Source organism: Grampus griseus (assembly GCF_964374135.1).
Source record: "Grampus griseus genome assembly, chromosome: 13".
Taxonomy (NCBI): Eukaryota; Metazoa; Chordata; class Mammalia; order Artiodactyla; family Delphinidae; genus Grampus; species Grampus griseus.
In genome coordinates, this window is record NC_139007.1 from 7338161 (window position 1) to 7354067 (window position 15907).

Below are 15907 nucleotides of genomic sequence, written 5' to 3' on the forward strand. Positions count from 1 at the left end.
GTTAATTGTCCCGAGGGATTCATATACTGTCTATCATAAAATAATGGTAGGCAAAAAGGCTCTTTTGATTTAAACTATTCCTTAATAAAGGTGAAAAGCTTTATAAGTATTAGTTATTCTTTTGGTATAATTTTAGACTTACTGTCAGAAAATGCACATTTTTTTTCCTGTGGCTTGAAAGTACTTAGTCAGAGAACTCCCCACCTTGGAGTGTGGACCAGAGAATAAGAGAAATGGGGATATAATGTCTCCTAAATCATGCTTATACGTATAACTTCATTATTTTGTTTTAAATCATGACTTGACAGGTAAATAATTGGTGTGTGTACCTAAAGATGCAAATTTATCATCTAGACAATGTATTAGCGCTTTTAAAATGTATTTCTTTCTAAGTATTTACGAACTAGGAGTAAAAATTTTCTGGTAAGTAGTATCCTATATCTATAGAGTAAGTATATAAACTCTATAATAATAGGAGTTTTCTGATAAGTAGTATCCTATTTCTATAGAGTAAGTATGCAAACTCTATAATAATAGGAATTTTCTGCTACATTCTCACATTTTTTGCTTCAAAATGTAAGTTATGTCATTTCAGAGTATCAAACCATAGTTTTAAAACATATTAGAACATTTTAAATGCTTAGTATTTCACATCTATGTACAGTGATAGCAGCTTTTATTTTTTTTTAAACTAATACTATGGGAGAAATGTCATTTTGTTTCTCTTATAGCTTTATTGGACATTCGTTGGGCAATTTAATAATCCGTTCAGTGCTTACAAGGCCACGGTTTAAATATTACCTTGACAAACTTCATACCTTTCTATCACTCTCTGGACCTCACCTTGGTACGCTCTACAACAGCAGTGCTCTTGTTAATACAGGTAAGAAGTTTTATTGTCCAGTACAAAAATTATGGCGTGGAGAGAAGATTTAAATACAAATTTAATATTTTCTGGTGTTTATTTTAGAGCAGATTTGTCATGTACTTGGAATTTCATGAAACAAAAGATGTATCTATTTTTCTATTTTGTCATGCACGTGAAATAAGCTGACAAAACTCATTTCAGAAAATGATGTCATATTGAGATATTTGTCAAGTCACAACAGCATTTTTTCCCTTTTTATCGTTAAACTGTTTAAATATTTTCAGTAAATGTTAGTCTTATAAACAGGCTATTTTGTTGTTCCATTAGTTGAGCAGATAACAAATACCTATGCTTAATACATTTTAAAGTTATAAAATGTTTTATATAGAACATTAACTCTGATTTTGGTTTGATAGTGATAAAGGGATATTATGAGAAAATAAATTCTAAACTTTTAAAAGAAATTAAAGTAAAAATTAAGACCCCAATTTTGATTAGAATAAATATGCTCATTAAGAAGGATCTGATACTTGATTTGCCCTTTATTTGGCTTTGTTTTTCCATTAGAATTTTAAAATGGCTTTTATAATTTAGTCAATTGATTCCCATTGTAAGAATTAGATTTCATTCTGACTTTTTTTCATTGAGCCTTGAAACTCTTATTTCCATTTTCTCTTCTACTTCTTTCATTGACAAATAAACCATACCATTTTCCTTTGTATCCCATTTCAAATGGTGGTATTCAAAATCTAGCTAGTTGTAGATTTTTACAGTTTCAAGAAGAGGGCTTGAGAAAAATGAAATCCATAAATAGTACAAAATAGAACCCAGTATGAATCGGATGCAGTACTTTGAATTTCTTTCTTTTGAATTTCTTTCTTCACTAAACTTTTCCCCAGGTAGACTTTCAGTTGGCAGCTTTAATCAGTTAAAGGGTTTTTACCCTCTTTTCCTCCCCTGTTCACCTCAGTAATAGAATCAACAAAAGTAGAAATGAGTAGTCTACAATCTTGAAAACCAGCTCCAGAGTGATTGAGGTTCCACTTAAGGGGAAGATGCACTTAAATACGGGTAACTGGTAATATAAAGAAATACAATTAACTATGACACTGAAATTACATTCAGCTGTTACTAGAAAACATTATCCAGTTGCTCATCCTTAGAGTTGGTCCTTATCCAGTCAGTCTCCCATGACTGACCTGTGATTGTCTAAAGGCGCCGTGCTCAGGCATGTGGATCTACTACTGTGTTTAAAGTTTACTCCCCCTCTGCTTCATTATAATTTGAACAAGTATATCTAAAGGTATAATTTTCCCAAATGTGTTCTTCATAGACCATTACCTATTTCATTACCTAATGAAGTAGAAATAAACAACAAGCCCTCTGTCAACCACCATTAACCCATCGTTAACCTCTGTGTGTCTGTGTGTTTATATTTGTTATCAGAAAATGGAAATATTTTGCAAATATATTTTTTATTCGCCAACAAAATGCTAATTTGGGAGATATATTTTGAAGTGAAATATATATATTAGAATGAATAACGTTGGCATATGGTACTATGTATTTCCGGTTTATAACTCTCACATATCACATACCATTTATAACTCTCTAGGTCTGTGGTTTATGCAGAAATGGAAAAAATCAGGTTCTCTTTTGCAACTGACATGTCGAGATCATTCAGACCCTCGCCAGACTTTCTTATACAAGCTTAGTAATAAAGCCGGTAAGTATATAGAAACAGTTTTGAAAACACTCACTTGAAAACCTTTTTTAAAATAAACCTTTGGGCTTCCCTGGTGGCGCAGTGGTTGAGAGTCTGCCTGCTGATGCAGGGGACATGGGTTCATGCCCCAGTCTGGGAAGATCCCACATGCCACAGAGCGGCTGGTCCCATGAGCCATGGCGGCTGGGCCTGCGCGTCCGGAGCCTGTGCTCCGCAACGGGAGAAGCCACAGCAGTGAGAGGCCCGCATACTGCAAAAAATAATAATAATAATAATAAGTAAATAAATAAACCTTTAACAAATCAATTATCAACATGTCTTTCTGGTGATTAAAAAACCATCAGTCAGTTGTTATTTCTTAATAGTGAAATAGACTCACAGAACTAAGCAGTTGATAGCATGTTTTAATTTTTTTTTACATGATTGTATTTATTTTTTTGTGAAGTGCACAGCTACTTTGAAGTTATCCTAAAAATTTTGGCCTTTATAATTCATACCAGCTATAAGTTAAGTTCTTGAACTAGGCCTCTGCATGTCCTAGCCCTCCTGTCCTTCTAGCTACCCCCAACCCCAGTCCTCAGCCTTTGTTTTAAACTGCCACATTTTTTTTTACTTTCCTATTATAAGCATTTCTGGAAAATGTCAGAAACGAAACCATTAATAGTTATTCCTTCTTCAGATTCTCACCACTAGATGGATCTTGTTACTCATCTCTCATTAACCAGTTATTAAATGTATTCCCCATCTTGCATGTGTATTCTAAGCTTTTACTCCCGGAAGTCCCCAGCTGGTCCTTGGCCATTCATTCTCACGCTCTGTAAGTGACCTCGCCTGTGAGCTTTCCTCTCTCCTGGACTCATCCTCGCACTCACAGATTCCCGGCACATTCTTTCCACTGTGTCCTTTGAGGTCTCCGCTTGAGGAGAAGAGACTGCCCTCGTCTGTACCTTCCTCAAAGAATGTGATCGCCACTTCCTGCTGAAAGTGGAGCCATAACTGAAAGCTGGCTATTCCCCAGCCCGCCCCCGCCTGCCCACTCCCCCGGCTGTGGAGCAGAGGGTGGCACACTTTTTTGCTAAAGGGCTGGATAGTAAACATTTTGGCTTGTGGGCCGTAGGATCTCAGTTGTAACCACTCAACATACCACTGTAGCCCAAACACAGCTATAGACAATACATGAGCTAGTGAGTGCGGCTGCATTTCAAAAAAAAACTTTATTTACCAAAAAAAAAAGGCAGCAGTCCAGACCACACAGGCCTGCCATAGAAGCAGCTGGATTTCTTGATTCCTCAGTTACTGAGGCCCACCTAGAGCGGGAGCCCGTCCTCTTGCTTTCCATCCCTCCCAGTCGTGACTTCTCCACCGCCACGTGAAACTGCTTCTTTGAGCCTCAGCCTTCTCGTCGTCTTCAGTATAATGCTCTCCTGCGCCTTCCTTGCATCTGCAGTGAGAACTTTGACAAGAGTTCATGACAAATATTTATTACACAGTTATGCTTAGGAAAAGACATATTTCTTTTTTAATTGTATGATTTTCTTTTTTTAATTTATTTATTTTACTTTTGGCTGCATTGGGTCTTCGTTGCCGCTTGCAGGCTTTCTCTAGTTGTGCGAGCGGGGGCTACTCTTTGTTGCGGTGCGTGGGCTTCTCATTGCAGTGGCTTCTCTTGTTGTGGAGCATGGGCTCTAGGCGCACAGGCTTCAGTAGTTGTGGCACGTGGGCTCAGTCGTTGTGGCTCGTGGGCTCTAGAGCGCAGGCTCAGTAGTTGTGGCTCACGGGCTTAGTTGCTCCGCGTCAGGTAGGACCTTCCCAGACCAGGGCTGGAACCCGTGTCCACTGCATTGGCCGGCAGATTCTTAACCACCGCGCCACCAGGGAAGCCCGGAAAAGATATTTTTCTTGAACCTTAATATACTTAATCCTGGCATCATTTTTGGTAATTTGATGAGCCGACCCTTTAGATGATTCACGAAGCATTACAGAGCCTTTCTCAACTCTGGTAAACTTCTATTCCACTCCACTGTGAACCCTTACCTATGGCTACACTCCACCCAGAAATTTCAACCAATATTCCACTCTGTCACTTTAACAGCCTGTCCTTTCTCTCTCACTCCCTTATTCTCGCCTGCTTTCTAGACTCAGTTAAGATCCCTACTCCATCTTCCTAAGATGACCCTGTGCCTCAGGGTTTCATCCCCTTCCTGACCCATCTCAGACTCTGAATTATCACTTTCATCATTCATACGCTGTCACCCTTTGCTTTCTATCGTAGCCAACTAGCAAACCTGTACTACCGCTTCTTCACCTAGCCTGTTGAGCTCTGCCACAAAGGACACGCAGACGTGCACATCACTACTGCTGTAGATCCGTGGCTTCCCTGTCTGGTTATCTCTTAGTAGCTTTCTACTCATTCCCTTCAAAGTTTCTCACCTCTTTTCCTCAGACTTAAACTACCGCTGCTGCCTGCACTTCCACAAATGGCTCTGTTTCCTGTTCTATCTGTGAAAGTCAAGGCCGTCAAGCAAGGACTTTCCTACTTCCTTCTGTTGGCCTGCAAGCATCAGCATACCTAGACCTGTGTGTGCAGCTGCCTTCAGAGTATATTCACTTAGATGTCTCATGGGTGCCTCCTGTGCAGTGTGCTCAGACACCTCCTGTTTCCCCTCAGATTGGCTTCTCTGCATCTACCCAGGCAGAAACTTAGAAGTCGTTCTTGACTTCTCTTTCTCCCTTTCCCCCATCTGCTGAGTTACCGATCCCTGCGACGTCCAGCCTGCTTGGCCCTGGTGGAGCCTCCCTTTCCTTACTCTGTGACTGCCTTCGTCCAGCCTCCATCACCTTCACTTAGATGATCACTGTGGCCTCCAAACTGGTTACCCTGCCTCCTGTATGCCCCCCTTCTCCTCTGTCTCACTTCCTCATTGGATGAAATGATTTTCTAAAAATTAAATCAGACCGTATTGGTCCTGTTCAAAAATCCTCCAGAGTACCTTCTAGTTCTCAGGATGACGTGTAGAGTCCATGGCTTAGGGCATCAAATCCTGTATAATCTGGCTCCTGGTCCTTTCATGTGCTCTGTACCCTCCTCTTTGCAGACGGGCATCCTTTGCTGTAGTCACTTTTCACGTGTTTGTGCTTCCTCGCCTTCACCATGCTGCTTCTGCCACCATTCCTCCCCGTGCGTTTGCCCATCTGTGTAGCACTGATTCTCTTCATCTTCTAAAATTACACTCCAGCACCACCTGCTCTCCGGAGCTTTCCTTGATGCCCTATCTGATTCGGTGCGCCTCTGCTGGCAGAGTACCAGCACATGCCTTCATATCCCAAATCTCATGTCTCAGGACCGACGACAGTAATGAATTCCACTCCTCACTTGCCTGCTACATATCTGTGCTTATATTTCAAACTAAATGTGTCTAAAATTGACAGTTTCTTCTTTTGCTGCCTCTTTTTTTGACCTTTTCTAAATGTTACTCTGTCCTCTAGATTACTTGGTTTGAAACACCTCAGTGTCATCCTCGATTGACCCCACTTCTTTTCTTTGCATAACACATCCCAAGATTGTTAACGTCGTCTCTGAACTGCTATAACATTATATATGAACCTCTTTTATCATAGTCGTTATAGCTTGTCTCATGTCAGTCATTTTTATGTATCTCAGCCTTTTTTCCTTAAGTGGGATCTGTCATGACAACCCTTTCCCACCCGCCCCCCGACATACCCTCAGCATTCACAGTAGTTCTTCCTAGTAGGCGTTCGCTGTCAACCCACTGAATCAATGAGTGATCTTTTCAATATTATGTTTGGTATCCAAAAGCAGGTCAAATATTGTACGGTAAGCTGAAAATCAAACCCATGTATTTGGTGAAGGCTGAAGTAGCTTGAACTTGTAAACTTAAGCCCTGGCCTTTTAAATCCACTTTTCATCTTCATTCCTCTCATCATGTCTTCCATCCTGCTCTTGAAACATTTGATACGAACACTAGACAGATTTAGTCATTGAATACAGCCCACTTCATTTGAGTCTTGTTTTAACCTTTTCAAGATTCTGCCTTAAATACTGCTGTCAATATGAGAAAGAGAATTGGGAATGGTTATTTCATGTGTCGCCTGTTATTAGAATCAGTGAAAGAAAAGTTCTTTTGTGGGTGGAGTTTTGGGATTTTGTTTCTAAGGGTAAAAAGTAGCAACAGTAAGGTATTTACAGTACACAGAAATACATACTTGATTCACAAAACCACAAGATATTCCTACAAAATCAAATACATCACGTAGTTCTCATGTGAGAAAAACTTACCCTGACTAGAACCATTACGTGCAGCTATGTGTATAGCATTGTGAGTAGCCATGGAGTTTGTACCGGTGCTGCTACTGTAAAAATTCTGTAATTCATGGCATTTCCCAACTGACTGAACAGACACTTGTATCACTAAGTTTATAATTATTAGTAGATATGAGTAGGTCTTTTGTACTTGAGTTATTTTTTAAGGATTAGTTAAAACTTTTCCTTACAGGTTATTAATTTATTATTTGCCTTTTAATGTATGGCAGGACTTTCATCTCCCCCCCGGCCCCGGTTGTACCAGTGTAGCACTGTTTAAGAGACAAACTTTGAAGGCACACATAGATACTAGTTTTAGCTGAGACACTGATAAAGGTTACTTGATCTAAATATTAAGTAATTCTGTTTCTTCATTGGTAAAATGGGAATAATAGTATCTTCCTCACAAGACCATTAAAGGTTGAATGGATAATTCATGTAAAATGATTATGGTCTGAATAGCACGAAACTCAGTAAATATTAGTTGGTAAAAATAGCTCTAAATGAAGAGGTGCCTGAACTAAAATAGTATTAGTATTATAGATTATAGAAATTTGCTGTCACATTAACATCATAAATCTATTTTAGGAGGTTTTTTTTTTAGCAGAACTGTCAATATTACTAGCTATAAAAATTGTTCAAATGACTTATTAAAATTGTTTTTGTGTTTTAAGATTTCTACTTATAGCTAGAAATGAATTTATTAGTATACACCTGAATTGAATTAGTATTATTATGGAACATAGCATGAAAGCATACTATGTTTTCTAATAATAACTAGTACATTAAATAATACTAAATATAGAAATAAATAATAGCCAACACACAAGGCACATACCGTATTCCAGGTGCCACCCAAGCATGTCATACACGTGAGTGTGTTTAACCTTATGAAGTAGGAGCCCCATTGCCCCACTTTGCGTGTGAGGACACAGATGCCCAGAGTGGCCAGACGCCGCCTCAGCCCAGAAGCTGGTACCACAGCCATCATGCGTGGTCAGACCAGGTCGTGTTAAGCCAGTGACGTATACTTTCAAGAACTTGAGACGGTTATCCTAATTGTAGTTTTAAATGTTAACAAATATTCATTAATTGATTTTAAAATTATAATACTGTCATGGGAGTTGGAACAGGTCTCTCTGAGCTGTTTTTTTCCTTTTTTTTAATCATCTAAAGAATTATGAGAAATGAGTAGTCAATTCCTAGGAAACTGCTACACCTGTATATGTACATAAAATTCTTTATTCACAAAGTAGAAATATAGGGGTTCACATCAGAAACATAAGTAAATAAAACAGGAAAACATAGAGCAGTGTTTACTTAACCAATTTACGTAGCCAGTTTGCTATTCTCAGATATTTTTAAACAATCAAGAGCCCTAGAGATAACTGTTCTTTTATATTTTACTCTGCTAAAGCTATAAAGTCTTTGATGCCCTGATCCAATTATTGCTTCTGTTTCTTCTGAATGGCCAATTTCCTATTCTTTTGAGAACGCATAAAATCACCTGTCTAAAGCAAAATCCAGCCTTCTACCCTCTTCCCTTGTTTATTTAAGCAAAGACTCCCCTGTGGGTCTTCATTTTGAAACAGTCTTTTTCTCTGCAACATATCATTGGTTAATAGCGTTCCTTAATCAAAAGCTATTCATTATTTTAAAATTAAGGAAGCATTTAAAAGCCTGAAGTAATTTGAGTGATTTCTAAAGCAATTAAGAAATGTTATCTTTTTGTAAAAATCAGGTATTTACTAAGTGTGAATTGCCTTTGTTGTTTTGTGAACACAATAGATATTGTAGAGGGCTACAGAAATGTTACGTTTAAAAGGAAATTATCTTTTTTGATTAAGGCATTACAATTATAAACAATGATTAAATTTTTAAAAATTTGTATTGCACTCTAGTTGATTTACAGTGTTGTGTTAGTTTCAGGTGTACACCAAAGTGAATCAGATATACATGTACATATATCCACTCTTTTTTTAGATTCTTTTCCCATATAGGCCATTACAGAGTATTGAGTAGAGTTCCCTGTGCTATACAGTAGGTCCTTATTAGTTATCTGTTTTATACATAGTAGTGTGTATATGTCAATCCCAATCTTCCAATTTATCCCTCCTCCCCTTCCCCCCAGTAACCGTAAGTTTGTTTTCTACATCTGTAACTCTATTTCTGCTTTATAGATAAGTTCATTTGTACCCTTTTTTTTAGATGCCACATATAAGCAATATCATATGATAACAATGATTAAATTTTATAGCAGCTTTTAATTTTAACTAAAAAACCTGTAGCATCCTACAGATTGCTGATAGAATATATCAATAATTTACACAATATAGTTGCAGCATGCTAGCATGTCCTCATTGAATATCAAGGGAAAGAAAGATGAAGGAACCTAGAGCAACGTGGAAGGTAAACAGTATACTGTACCTAGATGAGGTGACAGCAGTGCTGAGTAGTCAAGATTACATAGAGAGAAGGCTCAGGGGCTCTCCTGTATTCCTTGGTGAGGGCTCAAAAAGAGCCAAAGAACAATCTACCCATTGTTGGAATTTCAAGAACAAAGTATCCTCATTTTAAGATCTTCCTAAAAACATCTGCTTAGAATCTCTTAACCAGCTGTTGAATTCTGACAAATAAAATATAACAATTAAAGAAGTCTCCTGCTGTGCTACTATGGTACAAGACAATCTTTTCTTCCAGCAGATTACAGAGGTGTTTAATAATAGGTATCACTTGATTTGTAATTAACATTTGTATTTTGTTTCTGAAAGTGTAGGAAAGCATCAGCAGCAGCTTACATTATTTTAGGAAGCAAATTCTTTCAAATGTATTTAAAATAAATGAGTAAAAATAAGAATAGTTTAATATTGAGTAGACTATGTCCATTTAGAAAGCACAGGGTTTCTCAGCCTCAGCACTTTGACGTTCTAGGCTGGATATTCTGTGTTGTCAGGATCTGTCCTGTGCGTTGTAGAATATTTAGCAGCATCCCTGGCCTCTACCCACTAAATGCCAGTAGAGCACACACCCATCAGCACCTCACATACCCCACCCCCTGCTTGTGAGAAACAGCGTTGTCTCCAGACACTGCTAAATGTTCCCTGGAGTGCAAAGCCACCAGTGCAGAACTGCTATTTTTGCCAGTTCCAGAAAGTAACCAGAGATGAGTCAATATGAATTGCTTTAAAACTCATTAAATTTTTCAGAAAAAAAATGAGCAGCCAAAAATATCAGGAAGGGCTTCCCTGGTGGCGCAGTGGTTGAGAGCCCGCCTGCCAATGCAGGGGACAGGGGTTCATGCCCTGGTCTGGGAAGATCCCACATGCCGCGGAGCGGCTGGGCCCGTGAGCTATGGCCGCTGGGCCTGCGCATCCGGAGCCTGTGCGCCGCAACGGGAGAGGCCACAACAGTGAGAGGCCCGCGTACTGCAAAAAAAAAAAAATATATATATATATATATATATATATATATATCAGGAAGACTGAGATAATGAAGGTGAAAGTTACCATTACGGTGTTCGTTCATACGTTAACCATGTAATTGTGCAGTCCAGAAAAATACTGAACATTTACTTTAATCTTTTTCTTAGCAATCCTGAAAAATAACTAAAATATTTAGAAACTTTTCCAGTTAAACTGTCTCATTCTATAGATGGGGAAATCGTGTTACTTTCCCAAGTTACAGGTAACTTTTCAACCGAGAATGAGTCACCTTGGGCTGAGTGAAGTGCTAACCCGAGGGCCAGTGGACGAGACCGTCTCTGAGCAGGTAGAATCAGTGCAGGTGCAGAGAGGATGAACCTACAGTACAAGGCTCCCCCAAATACACACCTCAGACATTGTCATCAGCTGGACTTCAGCTCGGATGAAGTGCTGCCATGATTCCCACCAGCACTGCGCCTCGGGGGCTACCATGTTTCTCTTTGAGTTTCTGCCCTCTCTAGCCAGCACTGCTACACAGGAATGGAAACCAGAAGACTCAAAAAAGGGTCAGAGTCTGTTTGACTTGGTTCTTGGCTAATACAAAAAGCAAACCTTCCATACAGAAGCACAGTACTAGTAATAATACATTGTTGTTGAAAAAGTATTATTAAAATAATTACTAAGTTTAAAATGCATTTTTAAAGTACAGTGCTATCTTGGGAATCACGTTTAAAAATATGACAATATCTTGTATCTATGTCACTGTCAGAATCTGTGATTGTATCTGTTTTATCATCATGGAATCTGAGAGTTAAAGGGTTTCTTGGACATCCCCTTCTCTCCCTTTGTTGGTTTGCATGCTTCGTCTCCACCGAGCTGCCTGAACCTGGGGAGACATGGGTACTCCTCTCCAGGGTCTTGGTCTAAAGCAGTGATTCTCAGCCTGAGTGCCATTTCTCTGTAGAAGCACAACAGAATCTCCGCGAATTATTTTGAAAAGTATATTTAATTTTTAAGGTAATGGCTATTACTCTTATAATGTAAACTATAGAAATAGAGCAGTGCCGAGAAATGGGGGGGGCGGGGAGGTAATTGGAGGGGAGAATAAAGCCCAGGGACAGATTCATTGAGAGACTGATTTTTTTTTTAAGATGGGAAGTATAATACTGTAATATTTTCCATCCTGATAAGAATGATCCATCCAGAAGAGAAAACAGTTGATGCGAGAGAAGGATGGGACAGCAACTAGAGGCATGCCCTTAAGCAGACAGGAAGAAGGAGTGGGACCTAGTGCACTAGTGCAAGGGCCGGCCTGAGGCAGGGGTGGGCAGAGCGAGAAGGTACAGATGCGGGAGGTGGGTTTTGTGTTAAGGTAGAGTCTGCGGAAGCTCCTTCCGACGCTTCCGTGTGCCCAGTGAGACAGGAAAGCCATAAGGTAAGACAGAGGGGGACATAGAAGATGCTGGTGGTTTCCGGAGAAGTACAGAGGTGACCGTTACTGAGCAAGGCTGCCACCGGCTGTGCAGTATCATTCCTGTCGATGTGATGGGAGTGATGCCCCCCCGGAGATGTGCAGTGTGGTCGCCTTTATGGAGGACACACATAAACACCTTTTAGATAAAAGAAGGAGCCAACTGTGCTGTTACATGGCTGGTTTCATGCAGTTCGGGATAAAATTTCATTTAACAGCATTATACTTAGAGATTCAGAAAGTACAGTACCTAAAATAACTGGGTTAGAAGTGAAGAAGTACCATACGACTGTGGCTTTCACATTTTTGGCTTGTTTACCCCTCAAAAGAATTTTGGAAGAGTTTGTATCCCCTTGTATAATTTTATGGTGACACCTAAAACTGTTTTCTATAATTTTAAATAGCTGCAAAGGATGTATTTTCTGGCATATGAGATAGTATATTTTTACTATATTCAGCTGGAGTCACAGACTTAGCTCATTTAATTTATGGAAAATATGTGCCATAAGATCTAACGGGCACAGCCATTTCTTATTGTCAGACAGTCGGTAACATCAGACTTACTTTTCGGAAGAGGAAGACTTCGTTCATATTTTGCTTGGTTCTCCCAGAGATTTTATACCGCAGGGCCATATACCATAAGAAGATCTGAAATAGATTGGAGAAATGTCTTTCCCTTGTAAAGTAGGAGAAGGAAAAGTCATTTGTAGAAAAGTGCTCGTATGAAGTTGGGATCTGGAAATCAATTATCTTAGAGCTGTAAATGCCCATCTACACCACGGAGAGTCTTAAATTACCCCTGGGGGTAAGTGTATACCAGTTCACAGACCTCTGCTCTAGGACACACAGACATTTCCCAAAGTAGCACCAATGAAGACTGTCATCACGTGATGCCAAAAGGGGATGACTTTGTCTCGTGAAATGTGAAAATGAAGGGGAAAAGATCAAGTTTTCTTAAACTTTCTAAAATATTTTAAACATGTGTGTTCAACTGAGTTAATTCCTGTTATAGACATTCTCTTATTTCACTTATATCTCTAGAATTTTATATATTCAAGTGGCCACAAAGTAGTATCTTCTCATTGGGAAAAGGAGGGATACGTTATATTTGACACAGAGGGTATATACTCTTTCACCTGGCTATGTGTCAGTCTAAGCTCTTCCCATCATTAGGATCCTTAAGTTCCAGGAAAGACAGGGAGCTTCTACAAAGGCTTCCTATATTCTGGATTCACAGCAGTCCCCACAATTGACCTGTCTCTAAGAGTCTGAATTTCAGTGCACATAAGAGTATCAAAGTTTTATTCTGGAACATTCCAGAACAAAATTCTCTGTACTGCACACACAATTCTAATGTGTCACTATTATTGATTTGTATCTTATTTAATTATCATATAAAATTTTGATTTTGTATATACTAGTCTGAGCCAAATAGTACATTACTGTAATTAGAACATTATCGGTATTAAAGGGGTCAAGAATGTGGTTTCAGTACTTAAGTGAGTTATTTAGCAAAGTACCCCAAGGACACAAGTCCTAAATTCACGTAGTTTACTGAAAAATTAAAAAAAAACAAAATAGACCTGACAAAAGTCTGTTGGATGGTTCACAAAAAATCGTTATTTTTATTGGAAAAATCGAAGTGTTTATCCTCTTGACATCATGCTTAAATAAGGAGAAAATATAAGTAATATTAGGCAACAGTCAAATGAAAACCTAAAGTAAAAAGTCAGCTTTAAAGGATTTAAATAGGGTGTTTTGTTTGTTTTTATGGAAGAATATATGTTCCTTTGGGGAATAATCCTAAATATTGATGAATATCCTTTGGAAAGTAAAAGCATCATGAAACACTTGTTATAGAATTTTAGCCAACCACATCCAGTCTCCCCCTAACCCCCAAGACCACAATCCTTGCTCTCACTCAGTGCAAACACACATTTCTCATATCAGCACATAAACTACATATAAGGAAGCTGGGGATTTTGGTAGAGAATGTATAGAAATTTGGAGAAAGAATTCATCAGTTATTTTAAAAGGCATAAACTTAGTACTACCAAGGAAATAAAGTTTATGGCCACTTAATATGATGCTAATAAGTTATTTCAAATCTAATTAATTATTGCACTGTAACTCAGTATTTTTTCTTCACAGGGCTTCACTATTTCAAAAATGTTGTACTAGTGGGCTCTCTGCAGGATCGCTATGTTCCTTATCATTCTGCCCGCATTGAAATGTGCAAGACAGCTTTAAAGGACAAACAGTCAGGTAACAAAGTATATTAGAAGTATTTCAAAGAGCTACGTCTACACATGAGTTTCTCCCAAAGTTTTCTTGCAGTTGTCTTCTCCCTTCTTTTTGTTGTCCTCTCTTTCCTTCGACTTCCTTTTACACCCGCTGATAGTAACAGCTATCCTTCCTTTCTTTTCTTTTGCTGTGTAAGATGTTTTGGCCAATGACACAGTAGTTGTTCTTTTGAAATCTTTTTCTCATCTAATTACCAACGCTTCTCCGTTTTATTGCCTCAAAAGTAATCCATGCTTTAATTTCCTCCAGATTATTGGGATTGGTGGTTGCAGTAATGGTCATGCTGCATGTTCGGCTGTACTTTACTTTTAGTCAAAGATGGCAGCGAGCGGACTCATCAAGAAATGAAAGAGGAATAGTACAATGTCTGACGCCACAAAAATACAAGTATCGTAAGAGATTACTAGTCATCAGTTCCCATATGTAATGCAAGGAAATGTAGACAACCAGGTTCCTGGGCAGGCTGTTCCGGCTGGATTCCCAGGGTATCCCACTTTCAGCCCACTGCAGATGCTGTGGTGGCAACAGATGTATACGCATGAGTATTATATGCAATATCAAGCTGCAGTTTCAGCTCAGGCCACATCAAATGCCACCGCAGACCAGCCTGCTACTTCACAGCCTCTAAATGTGGCACATGTTCCTGGAGAAGAACCCTCATCAGCTCCAAACCTAGTGACCCAAGAAAATCGACCCATGGATGAGAATGTTCAGATGAATGCACAGGGAGGTCCAGTGCTAAACGAAGAAGACTTCAGTCGAGACTGGCTAGACTGGATGTACACGTTCTCACGAGCTGCCGTTCTCCCTAGCATTGTGTACTTCTGTTCCTCTTTTAGTCGGTTTATCATGGTAATGGGAGCCATGCTACTGGTTTACACCGAGCTGGATGGTTTCATTTTAGGCAAGAAGGAGGTCAGCAACAGGCTCCCAATAATAATGCCGAAGTCAACAATGATGTGCAGAATGCAAACAATCTAGAACTTGAAGAAATGGAGCGTCTTATGGATGATGGGCTTGAAGATGAGAGTGGAGAAGATGCAGGTGAAGATGCCAGTGCAATTCAAAGGCCTGGATTAATGGCAGCAGCTTGATCTTTTATCACCACCTTCTTTACTTCACGAATACTAGAGGGGCCTCCCCAGGTTGCCAATTAGACCTGAAAAATTGTGCCGGCTGCAAAGGAGGGTCTGAATTTAGGAAAGTGTTTTAAATAACAGTGCAGTTTCAAAATATTGTTTACTTTATTTTCATCATCATGTATAGAGGTGTTTTTTTTCCTTAAAGCTTCTCATTCATATGAGAAGCAAATGGACTACTAAATGTGTGATTTTTTTTCAAGATCTTAACAGAACATAGCATAATATTGGTCTTCCAGGTTTTATTAATTTCAATTATGTATATTATACTAAGATAGACCTGTTTGTGTGTCTTCTTTAAAGAGCTGCTTCACGTATAAATGTCTATGGCTAATATCTCAGCCCTTCAATGTATAATTTGAATAAATATATCTATTTTCTGTGAATTATACTGAGAGTTTTAAACAGAATGACCTCATAGTTTTTAACAAAGAATATTATTTACCTAAAATGTGCTAGTAGCATCTTGCCCAGCCATAAAGCAATAAACTTCTCAATAATCTTAATTTTGACATTTGAATAAATGGAAACTTTCTATTTAAGGGCATGTATCCCATCAATTGGAATTAGTACCTTGAAAAAAAAAAGGCAGCTCTTCAATGGAATTAATAGTGATATAAAATGTTGGATATAGGCAGGACTTTTATAAAATAAGA

The 15907-nt window shown here is 38.8% G+C and overlaps 1 protein-coding gene and 1 pseudogene across 5 annotated transcripts in view; both read left to right on the forward strand.

The window, feature by feature from the left end:
• The window catches only part of FAM135A (family with sequence similarity 135 member A), a 123332-nt gene that overhangs the window by 101689 nt on the left and 5736 nt on the right, over nt 1–15907 (forward strand). For all 4 annotated transcript variants that reach the window (XM_082668865.1, XM_082668862.1, XM_082668863.1 and 1 more), the window contains 3 exons: nt 732–883; nt 2484–2594; nt 13960–14073. In XM_082668865.1, coding sequence (XP_082524991.1) covers nt 732–883; nt 2484–2594; nt 13960–14073 — 377 coding nt within the window. The remainder of the gene's footprint in view (nt 1–731; nt 884–2483; nt 2595–13959; nt 14074–15907) is intronic.
• Nucleotides 14387–15269, forward strand: LOC309831602 (homocysteine-responsive endoplasmic reticulum-resident ubiquitin-like domain member 2 protein; annotated as a pseudogene). The gene is made up of 2 exons: nt 14387–14409; nt 14520–15269. The product of its transcript is annotated as a homocysteine-responsive endoplasmic reticulum-resident ubiquitin-like domain member 2 protein (transcript).